Consider the following 15811-nt stretch of genomic DNA (forward strand, 5'->3'; position numbering starts at 1 on the left):
ACCCCCTACAGGATCCTTAACCGCGAGATCTCTTATTAAATTTACCTAATTACTAGATCTAAATTAGTTTGTGCCTGGATAGTTTCTACAACGTGTTGCTTTAAGAAACAATCCCTGTCGCATTCTACAAATTTGTCTTCCATGTTACCCCTGCCAATCTGATTTGTCCAGTCAATATGCACATTAAAATAACCCATAACAATTGTAATGCCCTTACACGTATCCATTATTCCCTGATTCATACTTTTTTGTCCTCTAGTGAGGCAACTCTTTTGGGGCCTATAGATGACTCCCACCCGTTTTTCTTTCTCTTGTTATTCCTTATTTCCACCCAAACTGATTCCACATCACAATCTATTGCACCTATAATTGCTACTCACCACCACACTGATACCTACTTTTTTGCCTATTTTTCCAGAGTTTATGCGTGTGGTTGTGTGTGTGCGTGCGCGGGAGAAGGGGGAGGGTGAGGGTGGGTGTGAGAGAGTGTTATTATCACTGGACGTGGTATTCCAGGGACCCAGGGTAATGCTCTAGGGATCTGGGTTCGAATCCCACCACAACAGATGGTGAAATTTGAATTCAATAAAAATCTAGAATTAAAAGTCTGATGATGACCATGAAACCATTGTTGATTATTGTAAAAACCCATCTGGTTCACTAATGCCCTTTAGGGAAGGAAATCTGTTGCCCTTGGAAAAACTCAGCAGGTCTGGCATCATCGGCGGAGAAGAAAAGATTTGACATTTCAAGTCCTCATGACCCTTCGGCAGAACTTGAGTGAGTCCAAGAAAGGGGTGAAATATAAGCTGGTTTAAGGTGTGTGTTTGGGGGGTGGGGCAGGTGGGGGGTGGGGGGGTGTGGTTTGGGTAGGGGGAGAGAGAGAGAGAAGTGGAAGGGGTTGGTGTGGTTGTAGGGACAAACAAGCAGTAATAGAAGCAGGTCATCAAACGATGTCACAAACAACAGAACAAAAGAACACATAGGTGTTAAAGTTGATGATATCTAAACGAATGTGCTAATTAAGAATGGATGTTAGGGCACTCAAGGTATAGCTCTAGTCGCCCAGTTTACGTTTGGTGTTTGCAATGTAGTGGTCTTCTCTGCATTGGAGAGACCAAACGTAAACTGGGCGACCGCTTTGCAGAACACCTGCGGTCTGTCTGCAAGAATGACCCAAACCTCCCTGTCGCTTGCCATTTTAACACTCCACCCTGCTCTCTTGCCCACATATCTGTCCTTGGCTTGCTGCATTGTTCCAGTGAAGCCCAACGCAAACTGGAGGAACAACACCTCATCTACCGACTAGGCACTTTACAGCCTTCCAGACTGAATATTGAATTCAACAACTTTAGGTCTTGACCTCCCTCCTCCATCCCCACCCCCTTTCTGTTTCCCCCTTCCTTTTGTTTTTTCCAATAAATTATATAGATTTTTCTTTTCCCACCTATTTCCATTATTTTTAAATATTTTTAAATCTTTTATGCTCCCCCCATCCCCACTAGAGCTATACCTTGAGTGCCCTACCATCAATTCTTAATTAGCACATTCGTTTAGATAATATCATCAACTTTAACACCTATGTGTTCTTTTGTTCTGATGTTTGTGACATCTTTTGATGATCTGCTTCTATTACTGCTTGTTTGTCCCTACAACCAGACCAACCCCCTCCACTTCTCTCTCTCTCCCACCACCCAAACACCCCCCCCCCCCCCCCCCCCCCCCACAACACACACACACACACACACACACACACACACACAGACCTTAAACCAACTTATATCTCACCCCTTTCTTGGACTCACTCAAGTTCTGTCGAAGGGTCATGAGGACTCGAAACGTCAACTCTTCTCCGCCGATGCTGCCAGACCTGCTGAGTTTTTCCAGGTAATTCTGTTTTTGTTTTGGATTTCCAGCATCCGCAGTTTTTTTGTTTTTAAATCTGTTGTCCTTACCTGGTCTGGCTTCCATGTGACTTGAGACCCACAGTGATGTGGCTGACTCTTAAATGCCAGGGGGCAGTTTGGGTTGGGCAATAAATGCTGGCCTATGAATGAGTATATAAAAAAAGTTCCTCACCCTGCAACCATGTCTTTGTAATAGCACATTTATTCATTTATTTCTATTTGTGCTGTCAACTCATCTATCTTGTTACAAATGCTGCATGCTCAGATAAGAGCCTTTGACTTTTTACCATTACTACTCTGGTTCTAATTTCTGCATTCTTATATTTTCTGCTCCTTCCTGTCACACTTTGGTTACCCTTTGCCTCTTCACTATGATGCACCTCTACTCTCTTGATTCTTATTGATTTTTTAAAACTTCCCTTCAATTGAACCCTCTTCTTTCTCTCCCGCCCTCTCCTCCCTGTGCCGAAACTAATTAGTTTATGTCCTATCTACAACCCTAGTTATACAATTGCCAGAATGCTGATCCCAGCATGATTCAAATGAAGCCTGTCCCAATAGCTGAGGCTCCAGCACTGATTCTTGTGCCACTCTGCCTGCAACTTGAAAATGCCCTGTTTGTGCCCACTCTCAGCTAATCAATCCTCTTTCCATACTAATATATTATTGGCAGCTCCATGAGCCCTTGTTAATTAAACTTTTTAAGTGGCATCGTATCGAATGCCTTTTGGAAATACAGGTATGCGACACCTGGTTCCCGTTTATCTACCCTACTAATTACAACTCAAAAAAACTCTAATAAATTTGGCAAACAATAAAACCATGTTGATTAGCTATAATCATACAATGCTTTTCTAAGTGCATTGTTAAGACTTTCTTCATAATAGAGTCCAGCATTTTTCCAATGACTGATATTAGATTAAGCGGCCTGGAGTTCACACTTTTTTCTCTCTCACTGCCTTTTAAGAAAAGAGGGAGACATTTGCCAACTTCCAATCTGATGGCACTGTTCTTGAATCTAAGGAGTTTTGGAAAATCATAGTGCATTCACTTTCTCTGCAGCTATCTCTTTCAGAATCCTAGCAGTAAGTCCAGCTAAACTGGACTGTGATACTAGAAGTTAAAATTATGATCAGGATAATAGACACCATAACATTGTTATCCCTTGAGCTGTGTTAACTCATCAGTACAAGTATTGCATTGGTGTGAATTACTGTTCACATGGTGTTCATGGATGCAGATCCTCCTAAAAAAAAAATACAGTACTAGAAGATTATGCTTCTGATTAAATACAGTCACCTCCCTAGAGACATGGACTTCTTGCAGCATTGTGTGATGTACATTATGCATTTTATTTAGGATGTGCGCTGAATGAATAGTGCAATCATGCAAGCAATGTCTTATTTTGGCTGCACATTTGTGTTATTGCATCTTACTAGCATGTGGAGCAGCTCTGTTTGGGTTGAATTTTTATTGAAGCATCTAGAGCAGTGGGACATTTGGCTATGTTGAGTTCATTAACACCTAATTTTGAGTCTGTGTGGGTGAGAGATCTTTTGTGAAATGCCAACCCTTTCTGGTAATGCTTTGAGCGTTGCCTTTAGTGAATGATTACTTCAGGGACACTGCATAACCACAACTACCAAGAGGATGGTGTTCCTCTGTTCTGTACTTGTGCAGTGGTTGAGGTCAGCCTCTTGGTTTTGCTTCCATCGTTTTGGTGTGCCAAAAAGAGTACAATTAGCTTTATGGCATTGCATCACCGGGATATGCATGGCACAATTTAAAACTGCCCCAGTAATTCTTGGAGACAAAAGTATATGTTGCTAATGGATGGGTTTCATTAAAGTTCAGTTTAGTCGCTATAGTCAATTATCTGATCAGGCTTACATGATTTCTTTTTGAAAATGAATTGATTGCTCATGGTGGTGTGTTGGAGCGTTTAATTTAATCATTGGAGCCTGAAGAATTGAGCTTAGTTTAACTGTTTTTCATCAAGGGTATTTAAAAAGAAAATATAGCCTTTTTATTGTGCATAATAGTTAATACTAGTTTGGCATTAATTTATTTTTGTTTGTGAAGCAACTTGTCATTGCAGGAGTGAAATGTTACAGATGGAAACTTATTTTTTTCAGCTACAATATGTCCCACTGTGAAATCGGCTGAGTCACAATCTTTACAAAGTGTGAGTTCACTATCCACTGGTGTATCCACTGCTTCACTTCTGCCTACAATATCACAACATTCTGCTAGCTTGACCAGCTTGAACCAGACCATTGAATTGCCCAGCAGCTCCCTTTCACAACTTAGCAGGTACGTTTCCGATCACTTGTTAATTGTTAGTCAGTTGTTACATGTACCTTGGAAAACAGTTTAGCTTGATAAACTGAAAGGAAATATGGGGAAGCACAGCCAAGTGCAGGGAAGAGAATGAGGTACTGAGTACAAAAGGATTGGGGTTGCAATATTAAAATATGAGGAAAGTTAAATGGAAACTTTGAGGCCTCAATTATGGAAAGACTTGGCCTAACTTTGATAAACTTGACTTCATCTGGGGTGAAACTGGAATCCAGATATTCCTGTCTTTTACAATTTCACTGGAGAGCGATGGGGCGGGAGTGCAAGGGAGAGCAGCCTTAGTTAAGGACATGATTAAAGTTATGAAAAAAATTAAGTAGTAATGGATCTGTTATTTAATTGGAAGTATGTTATGGACCATTGAATAGGAGGAACAAAATTAAAGGAGATTTGCAATACTAAGTGTTCTGGAGGATTTTAGCTATAAGGAGTGTTCTCTTGTGTTCCTGAGAGAGATTCGGATAAGATTGTGTATGCTCAAATTGCAGAGGGTTTTGTAATGCTTTGGGGAGGAGAGATGGGGGAATTATTTTGTTACATACCCAACAAGGAAGGACGCAGTGTTCGTTTAGGTAAGTTGGGGAATATTTGTGAAACTTCATCCTAATGTTCATGTTGAAAATGGAGAAAGGAGAATCAATGATAAAGTTATTGGACTGGATCCTGGCTAATTTTAACAGGATGAAGGGGCTTTTACCACAGATTAACTGAACCAAATGAAAAACTGCAATGCAATATACTTGACTTAAGATAAAGTCAAAATTAATTAGATTCAGTGAGTGTTCCATGGAGCAATATCAGTTAGAGCAGTTCTATGATTCTGAAAAGGTTTTAAATATTTGTTTATTGTCCTAGTACTTATACAAGAGAGCAAAGTATTGTGAAGTTAAGGCTAATTATGAAACTGGACTGGCAAATAACATTAATACAAACTGAAGGGTTTTATAAGCATATAAGTAAAAGGATGGTCATGGAGGTAGGACCATCTTGTACTTGAATGAAAATGTTTAGTGTAAGTATCTGAGGAGGGCTGCTGCACAAATATTTCAAAAGGGAACTGTTAAAGTTAATGAGTAATAATAGAGAAATTACCAGGCTTATTTGGAATGCATCCCAGAATGATATTGGAGGTTAGAGTTGATGGAGCCTCATTAATTTTCCAAAAGTCTGTGGTAAAAATAGAAGGGACTTAAGGGGCTTAGGAAATATGTACATTGTTCAACAGAGGGAAAAAGGATAAGACAAAAAATTAAACTGGAAAATTAAACAGGACTGAAGGTGTTGTATACGAAATAAGATAAATGAGCTTGTGGCGCACATTGAAATTGGCAGGTATGATGTGGTGGGCATCACAGAGACATGGCTGCAAGGGGATCAGGACTGGGAGCTAAATATCCAAGGATATACATCCTATCGAAAAGATAGGCAGGTTGGTAGAAGGGGTGGGGTTGCTTTGTTAGTAAGAAATTAAATTAAATCGATAGCAAGAAATGACGTAGGGTCAGCTGATGTCGAATCTGTGTGGGTAGAGTTGAGGAACCACAAAGGTGAAAAAACCATAATGGGAGTTATGTACAGGCCTCCAAACAGTAGTCAGGATGTGGGGCACAAGATACACCAGGAGATAGAAAAGGTGTGGAAGAAAGGCAAGGTTACAGTGATCATGGGGGATTTCATATGCAGGTAGACTGGGAAAATCAGGTTGGTAGAGGATTCGCAAGAAAAGGAATTTGTGGAATGTCTACGAGATGGCTTTTTGGAGCAGCTTGTGGTGGAGCTCACTAGGGAACAGACAATTCTAAATTTAGTGATGTGTAATGAGGTAGATTTGATAAGGGAGCTTAAGGTGAAGGAGCCCTTAGGAGGAAGTGAGCATAATATGATAGAATTTACCCTGCAATTTGAGGAGAAAAAGCTGGAATCAGATGTAACGGTATTACAGTTGAATAAAGGCAACGACAGAAGCATGAGAGAGGAGCTGGCCAGAATTGACTAGGAGAAGAGCTTGGATGGAAAGACAGTGGAACAGCAATGGCAGGAGTTTCTGGGAGTAATTTGAGAGACACAGCAAAAATTCATCCCTAGGTAGGAGAAACATACTAAAGGGAGGACGAGGCAACTATGGCTGACAAGGGAAGTCAGGGACAGCATAAAAGCTAAAGAGAAAGCATACAATGCGGCGAAGAGCAGTGGGAAACCAGGGGATTGGGAAGCCTACAAAGACCAACAGAGGACAACCAAAAAAAAAATGAGGGAGAAGATTAAATATGAGGATAAATTAGCAAGTAATATAAAAGAAGATTGCAAGAGTTTTTTTTAGATGGATAAAGGGTAAGAGAGAGGCAAAAGTGGACATTGGACCGCTGGAAAATGACGCTGGAGAAGTAGTAGTGGGGAACAAAGAAATGGCGGAGGAACTGAATAGGTACTTTGCAAATGTCTTCACAGTGGAAGACGTGAGTGACATCCCCAAAGTTCAAGAGAGTTGGGGGGCAGAGGTGAGTATGGTGGCCATTACCAAGGAGAAGGTGCTAGGAAAACGGAAAGGTCTGAAGGTGGATAAATCACTTGGACCAGATGGATTACACCCCAGAGTTCTGAGGGAGATAGCTGAAGAGATACTGGAGGCGTTAGTGGTGATCTTTCAGGAATCACTGGAGTCTGGGAGGATCCCAGAGGACTGAAAAATCGCTAATGTAACCCCCCGTTTAAGAAGGGAGTGAGGCAAAAGACAGGAAATTATAGGCCGATTCGCCTGATGTCGGTCATTGGTAAGATTTTAGAGTCCATTATTAAGGATGAGATTTCAGAATACTTTGAAGTGCATGATAAAATAGGGCAAAGTCAGCATGGTTTCATCAAGGGGAAGTAGATGTTATCTACTTGGACTTCCAGAAGGTGCTGCACAGGAGGCTGCTCAGTAAGATAAGAGCCCATGGTGTTAGAGGCAAGGTACTAGCATGGATAGAAGATTGGCTGTCTGGCAGGAGGCAGAGAGTGGGGATAAGGGGGTCCTTCTCAGGATGGCGGCTGGTGACTCGTGGAGTTCCGCAGGGGTCAGTGTTGGGACCACAACTTTTCGCTTCGTACATTAATGATCTAGATGAAGGAACTGAGGGCATCCTGGCTAAGTTTGCAGATGATACAAAGATAGGGGGAGGGGCAGGTAGTTCTGAGAAGGCGGGGAGGCTGCAGAAGGATTTGGACAGGTTAGGAGAATGGGCAAAGAAGTGGCAGATGGAATACAACGTGGGGAAGTGTGAGGTCATGCACTTTGGTAGGAAGAATAGAGGCATAGACTATTTTCTAAATGGGGAGAGAATTCAGAAATCTGGAGTGCAAAGGGACTTGGGAGTCCTAGTCCAGGATTCTCTTAAGGTTAACTTGCAGGTTGAGTCGATAGTTAGGAAGGCAAATGCAATGTTGGCATTTATTTCGAGAGGACTAGAATATAAAAGCAGGGATGTGTTGCTGGGGCTTTATAAGGCTCTGGTCAGACCTTTTTTTTGGAATATTGTGAGCAATTTTGGGCCCCGTATCTCAGGAAGGATGGTCTGGCCCTGGAGAGGGTCCAGAGGAGGTTCACGAGAACTATCTCAGGAATGAAAGGCTTAACATATGAGGAACGTTTGAGGATTCTGGGTCTATACTCGATGGAGTTTAGAAGGATGAGGGGAGATCTGATTGAAACTTACAGAATACTGAAAGGCCTGGATAGAATGGACGTGGGGAAGATGTTTCCATTAGTAGGAGAGAGTAGGACCCGAGGGCACAGCCTCAGAGTAAAGGGAAGACCTTTTAGAACAGAGATGAGGAGAAACTTCTTTAGCCAGAGAGTGGTGAATCTATGGAATTCATTGCCACAGAAGGCTGTGGAGGCCAGGTCATTGAGTATATTTAAGACCGAGATAGATAGGTTCTTGATTGGTAAGGGGATCAAAGGTTATGGGGAGAAGGCGGGAGAATGGGGTTAAGAAACTTATCAGCCATGATTGAATGGCGGAGCAGACTCGATGGGCTGAAGGGCTTTCTGCTCCTATGTCTTATGGTATGGTCTTAAAGGCAAGTTGGTCTTGGTTGTGGGTAAACTTCAAATCCACAGGTGAACATTTAGAAAAAGCATAGAATCACTGGGGGTAGAGTGCCTGAATATGCAAAGGGTATGCTGTACTCAGCTAATTTAATTTAATATGGTGGCAATGCATATTCAAGAAGCAGCTTGTCAAGTGCCACTTAAGTAAGTCATATGGTATTTAATAAGAATATAACCACATGCATGGAGAACTAGCTGCTAGAGAAATGTAAAGTACCAGAATTTTGGTTTACAGTTGTGTGCTGCAACTTGTTTTCCTATTACTGCAATAACTTGCTTCAAAGTATTCATTTTTGGATTGTGCCATACATACGCTGATGCTCTATCTGCTCCTGTTCTGCAGTGCATTGAGAAGAAAAATAATTTTTTTCCTCCTCATAACTAATCCACCTGGACAAGAGCCCTTTATAAAACTGGATCATTTTAAAGCATTTTTTTTTCCATTTTTGTTAGATTGAGGAAATGTTTGCTGCCTGAATTTTTAATAGTTTTTAATCCATTAGTATGGAGTTTGCCTTGATGGTTAGAGTTTGAGTGTGGAATATTGCTGTGTATTGATGATTCAGTGAGAAATGTTTTTATGCTTATTGCTTCTCTCAACTCAAGGGTGGGTAGGTAGCTACCTTGCACGTGCAGTGTCTTGTTGAGTGGGAGAGAATGTTGAGCAGTGGCTCAATGCCCTCCTAAAGCACTAGAAAAACTGATGCATTAACATGCACCACATTCTTATCCAAGTAGCTGATTGGGTGCCAGTTTTGAGATTTTGATCATGCTTTGGCCAGCTATTTATTGGGGCGTATTTAAAATATGATATGCCACCAGGGAGACTACATGCCACGTGGGACTCAATAATAATGATTACAGAAATGCCTGGCTGTTCCCTGATTATGAGCAGAATTTTGCTGTTGGCAAGCAGGGGGCGGGGCCAGTTCACCGACGCGGGATGACATCGGGCGGAACCCCCAACGTCATCCCAGCCCATTTAAATTTTCAGGAAGGTGGGTCGCAGCAAAATCAGCTGTGAGCCCACCGACCTGTCAGTGGCCAAATTAAGGCCATTGACTGGATCAATTATACAATTAAAGGTCCTGCCTGTCCAACCTTAAGGTTAGTGGGCAGGCCAGGAGCCCCGGCGGGCAATAGGAAAAACATGAAACCTCATCCACCGGCAGATGAGATTTCATGTCGGGTTTTAAAAAACTTAATAAACTTATTATGTAAATTATGAACATGTCCCACCTTATGTGACATTGTCACATGAGGGGGACATGTTAGGGATTTTTTTTCTATTTTTCATATTTTTGAAAGTGTAAATGATCTCCCTGAGGCAGCACTTTGCCTCAGGGAGATGTGCACTCTTTCGTCCACATGTGTGAAAGAGCACGCTCTTCACTTTTGGGGAATCCCCCTGCTCGCACAGGAAGTGCATAGTGCTTTCCCTCCGGATGTCATGCTGGGCGGGCCAATTAAGGCCCACCCACATAAAATTGTGCCGGAGATTGGGTCGGGCCCGCCCGCCCGACAGGCAGAAAATTCTGCCCTATGGAATCTCTTGTAATGGCCACATTTCTATTTTTTGCTGTCCTCTCTAGTTTAGCTCATTGGTGCCATGTCCTGGACTGCAGTTCTTTAAGGTATCTTCATTTCCAGCAGTCTCCAATGCTGAGTTCTGGTTTCAGTGTGACACACACCCCAAGACTCTAGCAGTTGTCCCCTCTTACTTTCCGGATGGCCACCCATCCACTATCTGGAACTCCTACTGCTTGTGACATTTTGAGTGTTTATGTCCTCTATGGCACTACAACAGAATCATGTATAGCTCAATTTAACCTAACTATTGTTTTCTTGCAACAATTTTTTATGCAGTTCTTTGCCAAACCACCAAAGCAGTAGCGTTCCTTCTGCTACGTCACTAGCTGCAAGTTCATCACATGTAGTAAGTATGTTAACTTTTTCGAGTTAAATGTATTGTATTTTTCCAACTATTTAAAAATCCTGCTGCTAAAGAATTTTCTGTCTTCAATGATTATCAAAATCCTGCTTTATAAGTACTGTGGTGATTTTATCCAGTAAACAGTGAAGACAATCCCCAGTTAAATGGCTACAATCTAACATCTGTTATAAGTTATGTTATATTTTGGCTGTTTTACTTATAAGGTTCAGCAACAGCAGTTGGTTTGAGGCACTTTTACTGTAGAACAACCAGGAGGAGCTAAAGGTTTTAGCTGGCAGTTAGGGCATGAACAATAGTGAGAAAGTAGTTGACCAGATTGACAACTGCAGAGTGAGCCAGCCTGAGAAGAAACTGTGCAGAAGACTCAAATAAAATGGCAAAAGGTGGCCAACAGGAGACAGAGGGCAAGCCTTGGGGAGAAGTGTTGGAAACCAATAGGTAAAAGCTGTGGCAGGATGCCTGCATGAGTCAGAGACTGAGCCTGAGGGAAGACCATGTTCAAGATCAGAGTCAGAGTACACAGAACAAACCTAGATAAGATCTGACACCACAAGACAGCAGGTAAGTGATTGTTCAGAGAGCCCTCTAAGGGTGAGGAGGATAGCTGAAGGAGTTCTGGGATAGCAGAGGGAGCAACTTCTTTAAAAAAAAAGTATCAGCACAAGATAACAATAAGTGAATTAATAAGAGTATTAAGCAGTTCTAGAGGCATTGAATTAATGGCTTAAAGGGGGTGCTAACTATATTTTAAGAGGGAATAGAGAGTTTTTAGATCTTGGGCAACTGTTGCAATTCCTGTGCAATGTGGGACCTTCAGGACATATATGTCTTTTAGAAACTGTGCAGGAAGTGTCTCTAGCTACTTAAGCTGGAGTTCAGGATTTCTGAGATTGAGAGGCAGCTGGAGTCATTGGAGCGTCAGGGAGGGTGAGAGTTTCCTGGATTGTTTATTCTAGAAGATACAGGCAGTAAGAGTTCAAGATAGTAGATAAGTGGTATCTGGAAGAGTAAGAGATGACAACAAATGCCAGGAGTCTTGATATGTCACACTGAAACCAGTACTCTGCATTGTAGACCACTGGGAATGAAGACACCCTGAAGGAGTGAAGTCCAAACCTTTGCACCAGTGGGCAAGGGAGTAAACTGGAGAGAACAGCAAAGGGTAGAAATGCAGCTGGTACAAGAGATTCCATATCAGGGACAAAAAGGCATTTTTTTAATCATTGTCATGAGCCCCACATTGTGCGTTGCCTCCCTGGTGCCATGGATGGGGAAAGTATGGAATATCCTGCTAGATGAAAGGAGTGAACCAGAAGTTGTGGTACAAATCAGTACCAATGACAGTGAGCAGTCTTGAAGTCCTAAAGTCAGAGTTTCAGGAGCTAGGGAGGAAGTTTGAAAAGTAGACATCAAAAGTAGTAATCTTCTGGATTACTTCCAGGCCCATGTGCTAGCAAGAGTAGAAATAGGAAGATAGGGAGGATCAAGCACAAACAAAAACAGAAAATGCTGGAAAAACTCAGCAGGTCTAACAGCATCTGTGGAGAGAAAGACATAATTAACATTTCGAGTCCGCATGGCTATTTCAGAGCTAGGGAGGATCAATGCCTGGTGGCTTGAGGCATGATGCAGGAGGGAAGGCTTCAGAATCTTTGAACGTTGGGATCAGTTCTGGAGCAGGAGACACTGATTCAAAAGGAATGCGTTGCACTTAATTAGGACTTGGATAGTGCCTTCGTGGGGTGGATCACCAATTTGGTTGAGGAGGGTTTAAACTAAATTGGCAGTGGTGGGGGGGGTGGGGGCACCAACATAAAAGTAGGAAAGAGGAATAAGGTGCATGTTGTCAGAGGTCTACGGTACAGAAAATGGCCCTTCCCATCGAGTCTGCTCCGGTCAAACAAGTACTAACTATTCTAATCCCATTTTCCAGCACTAGGCGCATAGTCTTGTATGCCATGGCACATCCAAATTCTCCTTAAATGTCATAAAGGTTTCTTCCTCTACCACCCTTTCAGGCAGAGAACTCCAGATTCCCACCACCCTCTGGATGATTAGATTCTTCCTCACATCCCCTCTAAACCTCCTGCCCCTTACCTTAAATCTATGCCTCCTGGTTATTGATCCCTCCACCAAGGGGAAAAGTTCCTTCCTGTCTACCCTATCTATGTCCCTCATAATTTTATATGCCTCAATCATGCCCCCCCCCCCCCCTCAATCTCCTCTGCTCCAAGGAAAATAACCTTAATAATCTAATCTCTCATTTTAACTAAAGCTTTCCAGCCTAGGCAACATCCTCTGCACTCTCTCTAGTGCAATCACATCCTTCCTATAATGTGGACTCCAGAGCTGCACACAATACTCTAGCTGTGGCTTAACCAGTGTTTTGTAAGGTTCCAGCATAACTTCCCTGCTCTTATATTCTATGCCTCGGCCCATAAAGGCAAGCATCCCATATGCTGCCTTAACCACCTTTTCTACCTGCCCCACTATCTTAAGGGACCATTTGTCATGCACACCAAGGTCCCTTTGATCCTTGGTACTTGCCAGGGTCCTACCATTCATCGTGTATTCCAGTGCCTTGTTTGTCCTGCCCAATTGCATCACCTCACACTTATCCGGATTAAATTCCATTTGCCACTGATCAGCCTACCTGACCAGCCCTTCTATCTTCCTGTAATCTGAGGCTATCCTCTTCACTGTTTATCATCCCGCCAATTTTCGTGTCATCCGCATACTTACTGCTCAGAATAAAAGTTCTTGATAATATTCGATGGAAGTTATCTCATATGAGAGAAACAGACTAAAAAGATCTACGAGGAATACAAAGGCAAGCTTAGAATGCATGTATGTGACTGCACAAAGTGTGGGTAAGATTGGTGAGTTATAAGCACAAATAGCCTGTGTGGGAATATGTATTGGCAATAATAAACATGGCTTAAAAAATGTTCAAGGATATAAATTGTCAGAAAAGATGGAAAAAGGATAAAGGGAGGTAAGATTAGGGCAGGACGTTGAACTGTGGGAAAGAGAGGATGCTGTTGAGGCATGGTCAGAAATTCATTTGCTTAGAGTGGAGAACCAAAAAAATATGTTCACCATCCTGATAGTATTCTATAGGCTTCCAAATAGAGATGGGAGCAAGTCTGCAGGGAAATCAGCTGTGCAAGAACTATTGAGTGGTGATGTGCGACAATCAGTATTTGGGTAATGTTAGAGTAAAAGATAAGGAAGGGGGAGGATTTTCAGAAATGTGTTCAGAGAAACTTCCTTGACCAGTATGTTCTCGGTCCAGTGGGGAAGTGGGTATTGCTGGATATGATGCTGGGGAATGAGACCAAATGTCTGCGGGGGAAAGCTTGGGTCAGAATGATCACTATCATAAGGTTCAAATTAATAATGGAGAAGAGCAAGGAACAATTGAAAGTACTACTTTTATATTGGAAGTGGGCTAACTTCAATGGGATGAAGGGGCGGGGCTGCGGATCGAGCCAGGGCAAAATGGTAACCCAAAAGTGGGTGAACTTTCATGGGGTGGTACAGGCTAGGTACTTTCGAACAAGGGTAAAAAGGTAGGGGAACAAAAGCCTGGGCACCTTGGATAATGAGAGAGATAGAGAATATGATGAAGCAAGAGGGTGTATGATGCATGTCATGTATTTGAATTCTTCAAGCAAGAACCAGGCCAATTGAAACTTGAAGGGACATAAAGAAGAAAATATGACTGGAAAAGAGAAAAAATGAGAATAGAATGGCAGTTAGCACAGAAAGGAACCCAGAAATCTTCTAATGCCATGTAAATGGTAACCAGGTAATAAGATAGGGCGAGTCCCATTAAGGACAAAGAGGGTGATATATGCTTAGAGCTGTAGGACAAGGCTAGAATGCTTAATGAGTTTACTAAGGAAGAGGATGCTGATTAAAATATCAGTAGAAGTGGAAATGGTAGAGGTAATGGGGTGAAAATTGATGAGCAAGATGTACTAGAAACACTGCTATGCTTAGGATGGACAGGGTGCCTGGTCCTTGCATCCAAGGTTGCTAAGGAAAGTGGTGTTACAGATAGTGTAAGGACTTGCCTCAATCTTCCAATCTTCCTTAGATCTGGAGGAGATACCAGATGATTGAAGAGTGGCAAAAGTGACTCTCATTCAGAGTGTGAAGACATTCCTAGGAACTACAGGCTAGTCAGTTTAACATCAGTGGTCATTAAGGTTTTAGAAACAATAATCGGGAAAAAGGTAAACTGACACTAGGGGGTGTTTAAGAGCCAGTACAGATTTGAAAAATACAGGTCATACTTGACCAGTCCATTTGAATTTTTTTGAAGGAGAGAGAGACAGAAAGAAGGAAACTGTAGGCTAGTTAGCCTAATGTCTGTCAGAGGCAAAATGCTAAAACCCATTATTAAGGAGGTAATGGGGCATTTAGAAAATCGTAATGCAACCAGGCAGAGTCAACATGGTTATGCGAAAAGGGAATTGTGTTCGACTAATTTATTAGAGTTCTTTGAGGAAGTTAAGTAATGTGGATAAAGGGGAACTTGCAGATGTGGTGTACTTGGATTTCCAAAAAGCGTTTGACAAGATACCACACCAAGGGTTACTTCAAAATGAGAGCTTATGGTGTAGTGGGTAATATTAGCATGGATAGAGGATTGGTTAACTGACAGGAATCAAAGTAAGGATAAATAGATTATTTTCAGGTTGGCAAGTGGTTATTAGTGGAATACCACAGGGATCATTGCTGGGGGCTTCAACTGCTTAACTTCTTGAAGGGACCAAATGTATGGTAGCTAAATTTGCTGAGGACACATAGGTAGGACAGTAAGTTGTCAAGAGGACATAGAGTGGGCAAAAGTTTGGCAGATGGTTTTATGTGGGGATATGTGAACTTGTCTATTTTGGCAGGAAGAATAGAGAAGCATTATTTGAATGGAAAGAGACTGCAGAACTCTACGGGTACAGAGGGTTCTGGGTGTCCTGGTACATGGATCTCAAAGTTGGTATGCAGGTGCAGCAAGTGATTTAGGAAGGCAAATGGAATGTTGGTATTTATTGCTAAGGAAAATGGTGTTGCTGATAGTGGAAGGGCTTGCCTAAACCTTCCGAACTTCCTAGATCTGGAGGAGATGCCAGATGATTGAAGAGTGGCAAAAGTGACTCATTCAGTGTGTGAAGACATTCCTGGTAACTACAGGCTAATCAGTTTAGCATCAGTGGTCATTAAGGTTTTAGAAAGTATACAAGTAGGAAGCTACAGTTGTACAGAGCATTGGTGAACCACATCTGGAGTACTGTAGACGGTTTGGTTTTTCCATACTTATGGAAGGATATCATTGCATTAGAAGCCATTCAGGTGAGGTTCACTCGATTGATTCCTGGGATGAAGGATGGTTACCTTGAGAAAAAAGGTTGAGATGGTTGGGCCAATATCCATTTGAGTTTAGAAGACTGAGATGTGACGTGACTGAAATATATAAGATCCTGCGGGGACTTG

General features: G+C 42.1%; 1 protein-coding gene across 7 annotated transcripts in view; it reads left to right on the top strand.

Moving 5' to 3' along the window:
* ubap2a (ubiquitin associated protein 2a) overlaps positions 1-15811 on the top strand; it is a 156024-nt gene that overhangs the window by 91010 nt on the left and 49203 nt on the right. For all 7 annotated transcript variants that reach the window (XM_041187434.1, XM_041187414.1, XM_041187405.1 and 4 more), the window contains 2 exons: positions 4043-4220; positions 10225-10294. In XM_041187434.1, coding sequence (XP_041043368.1) covers positions 4043-4220; positions 10225-10294 — 248 coding nt within the window. The remainder of the gene's footprint in view (positions 1-4042; positions 4221-10224; positions 10295-15811) is intronic.

The sequence above is a fragment of the Carcharodon carcharias genome, chromosome 1 (genome assembly GCF_017639515.1).
Source record: "Carcharodon carcharias isolate sCarCar2 chromosome 1, sCarCar2.pri, whole genome shotgun sequence".
Taxonomy (NCBI): Eukaryota; Metazoa; Chordata; class Chondrichthyes; order Lamniformes; family Lamnidae; genus Carcharodon; species Carcharodon carcharias.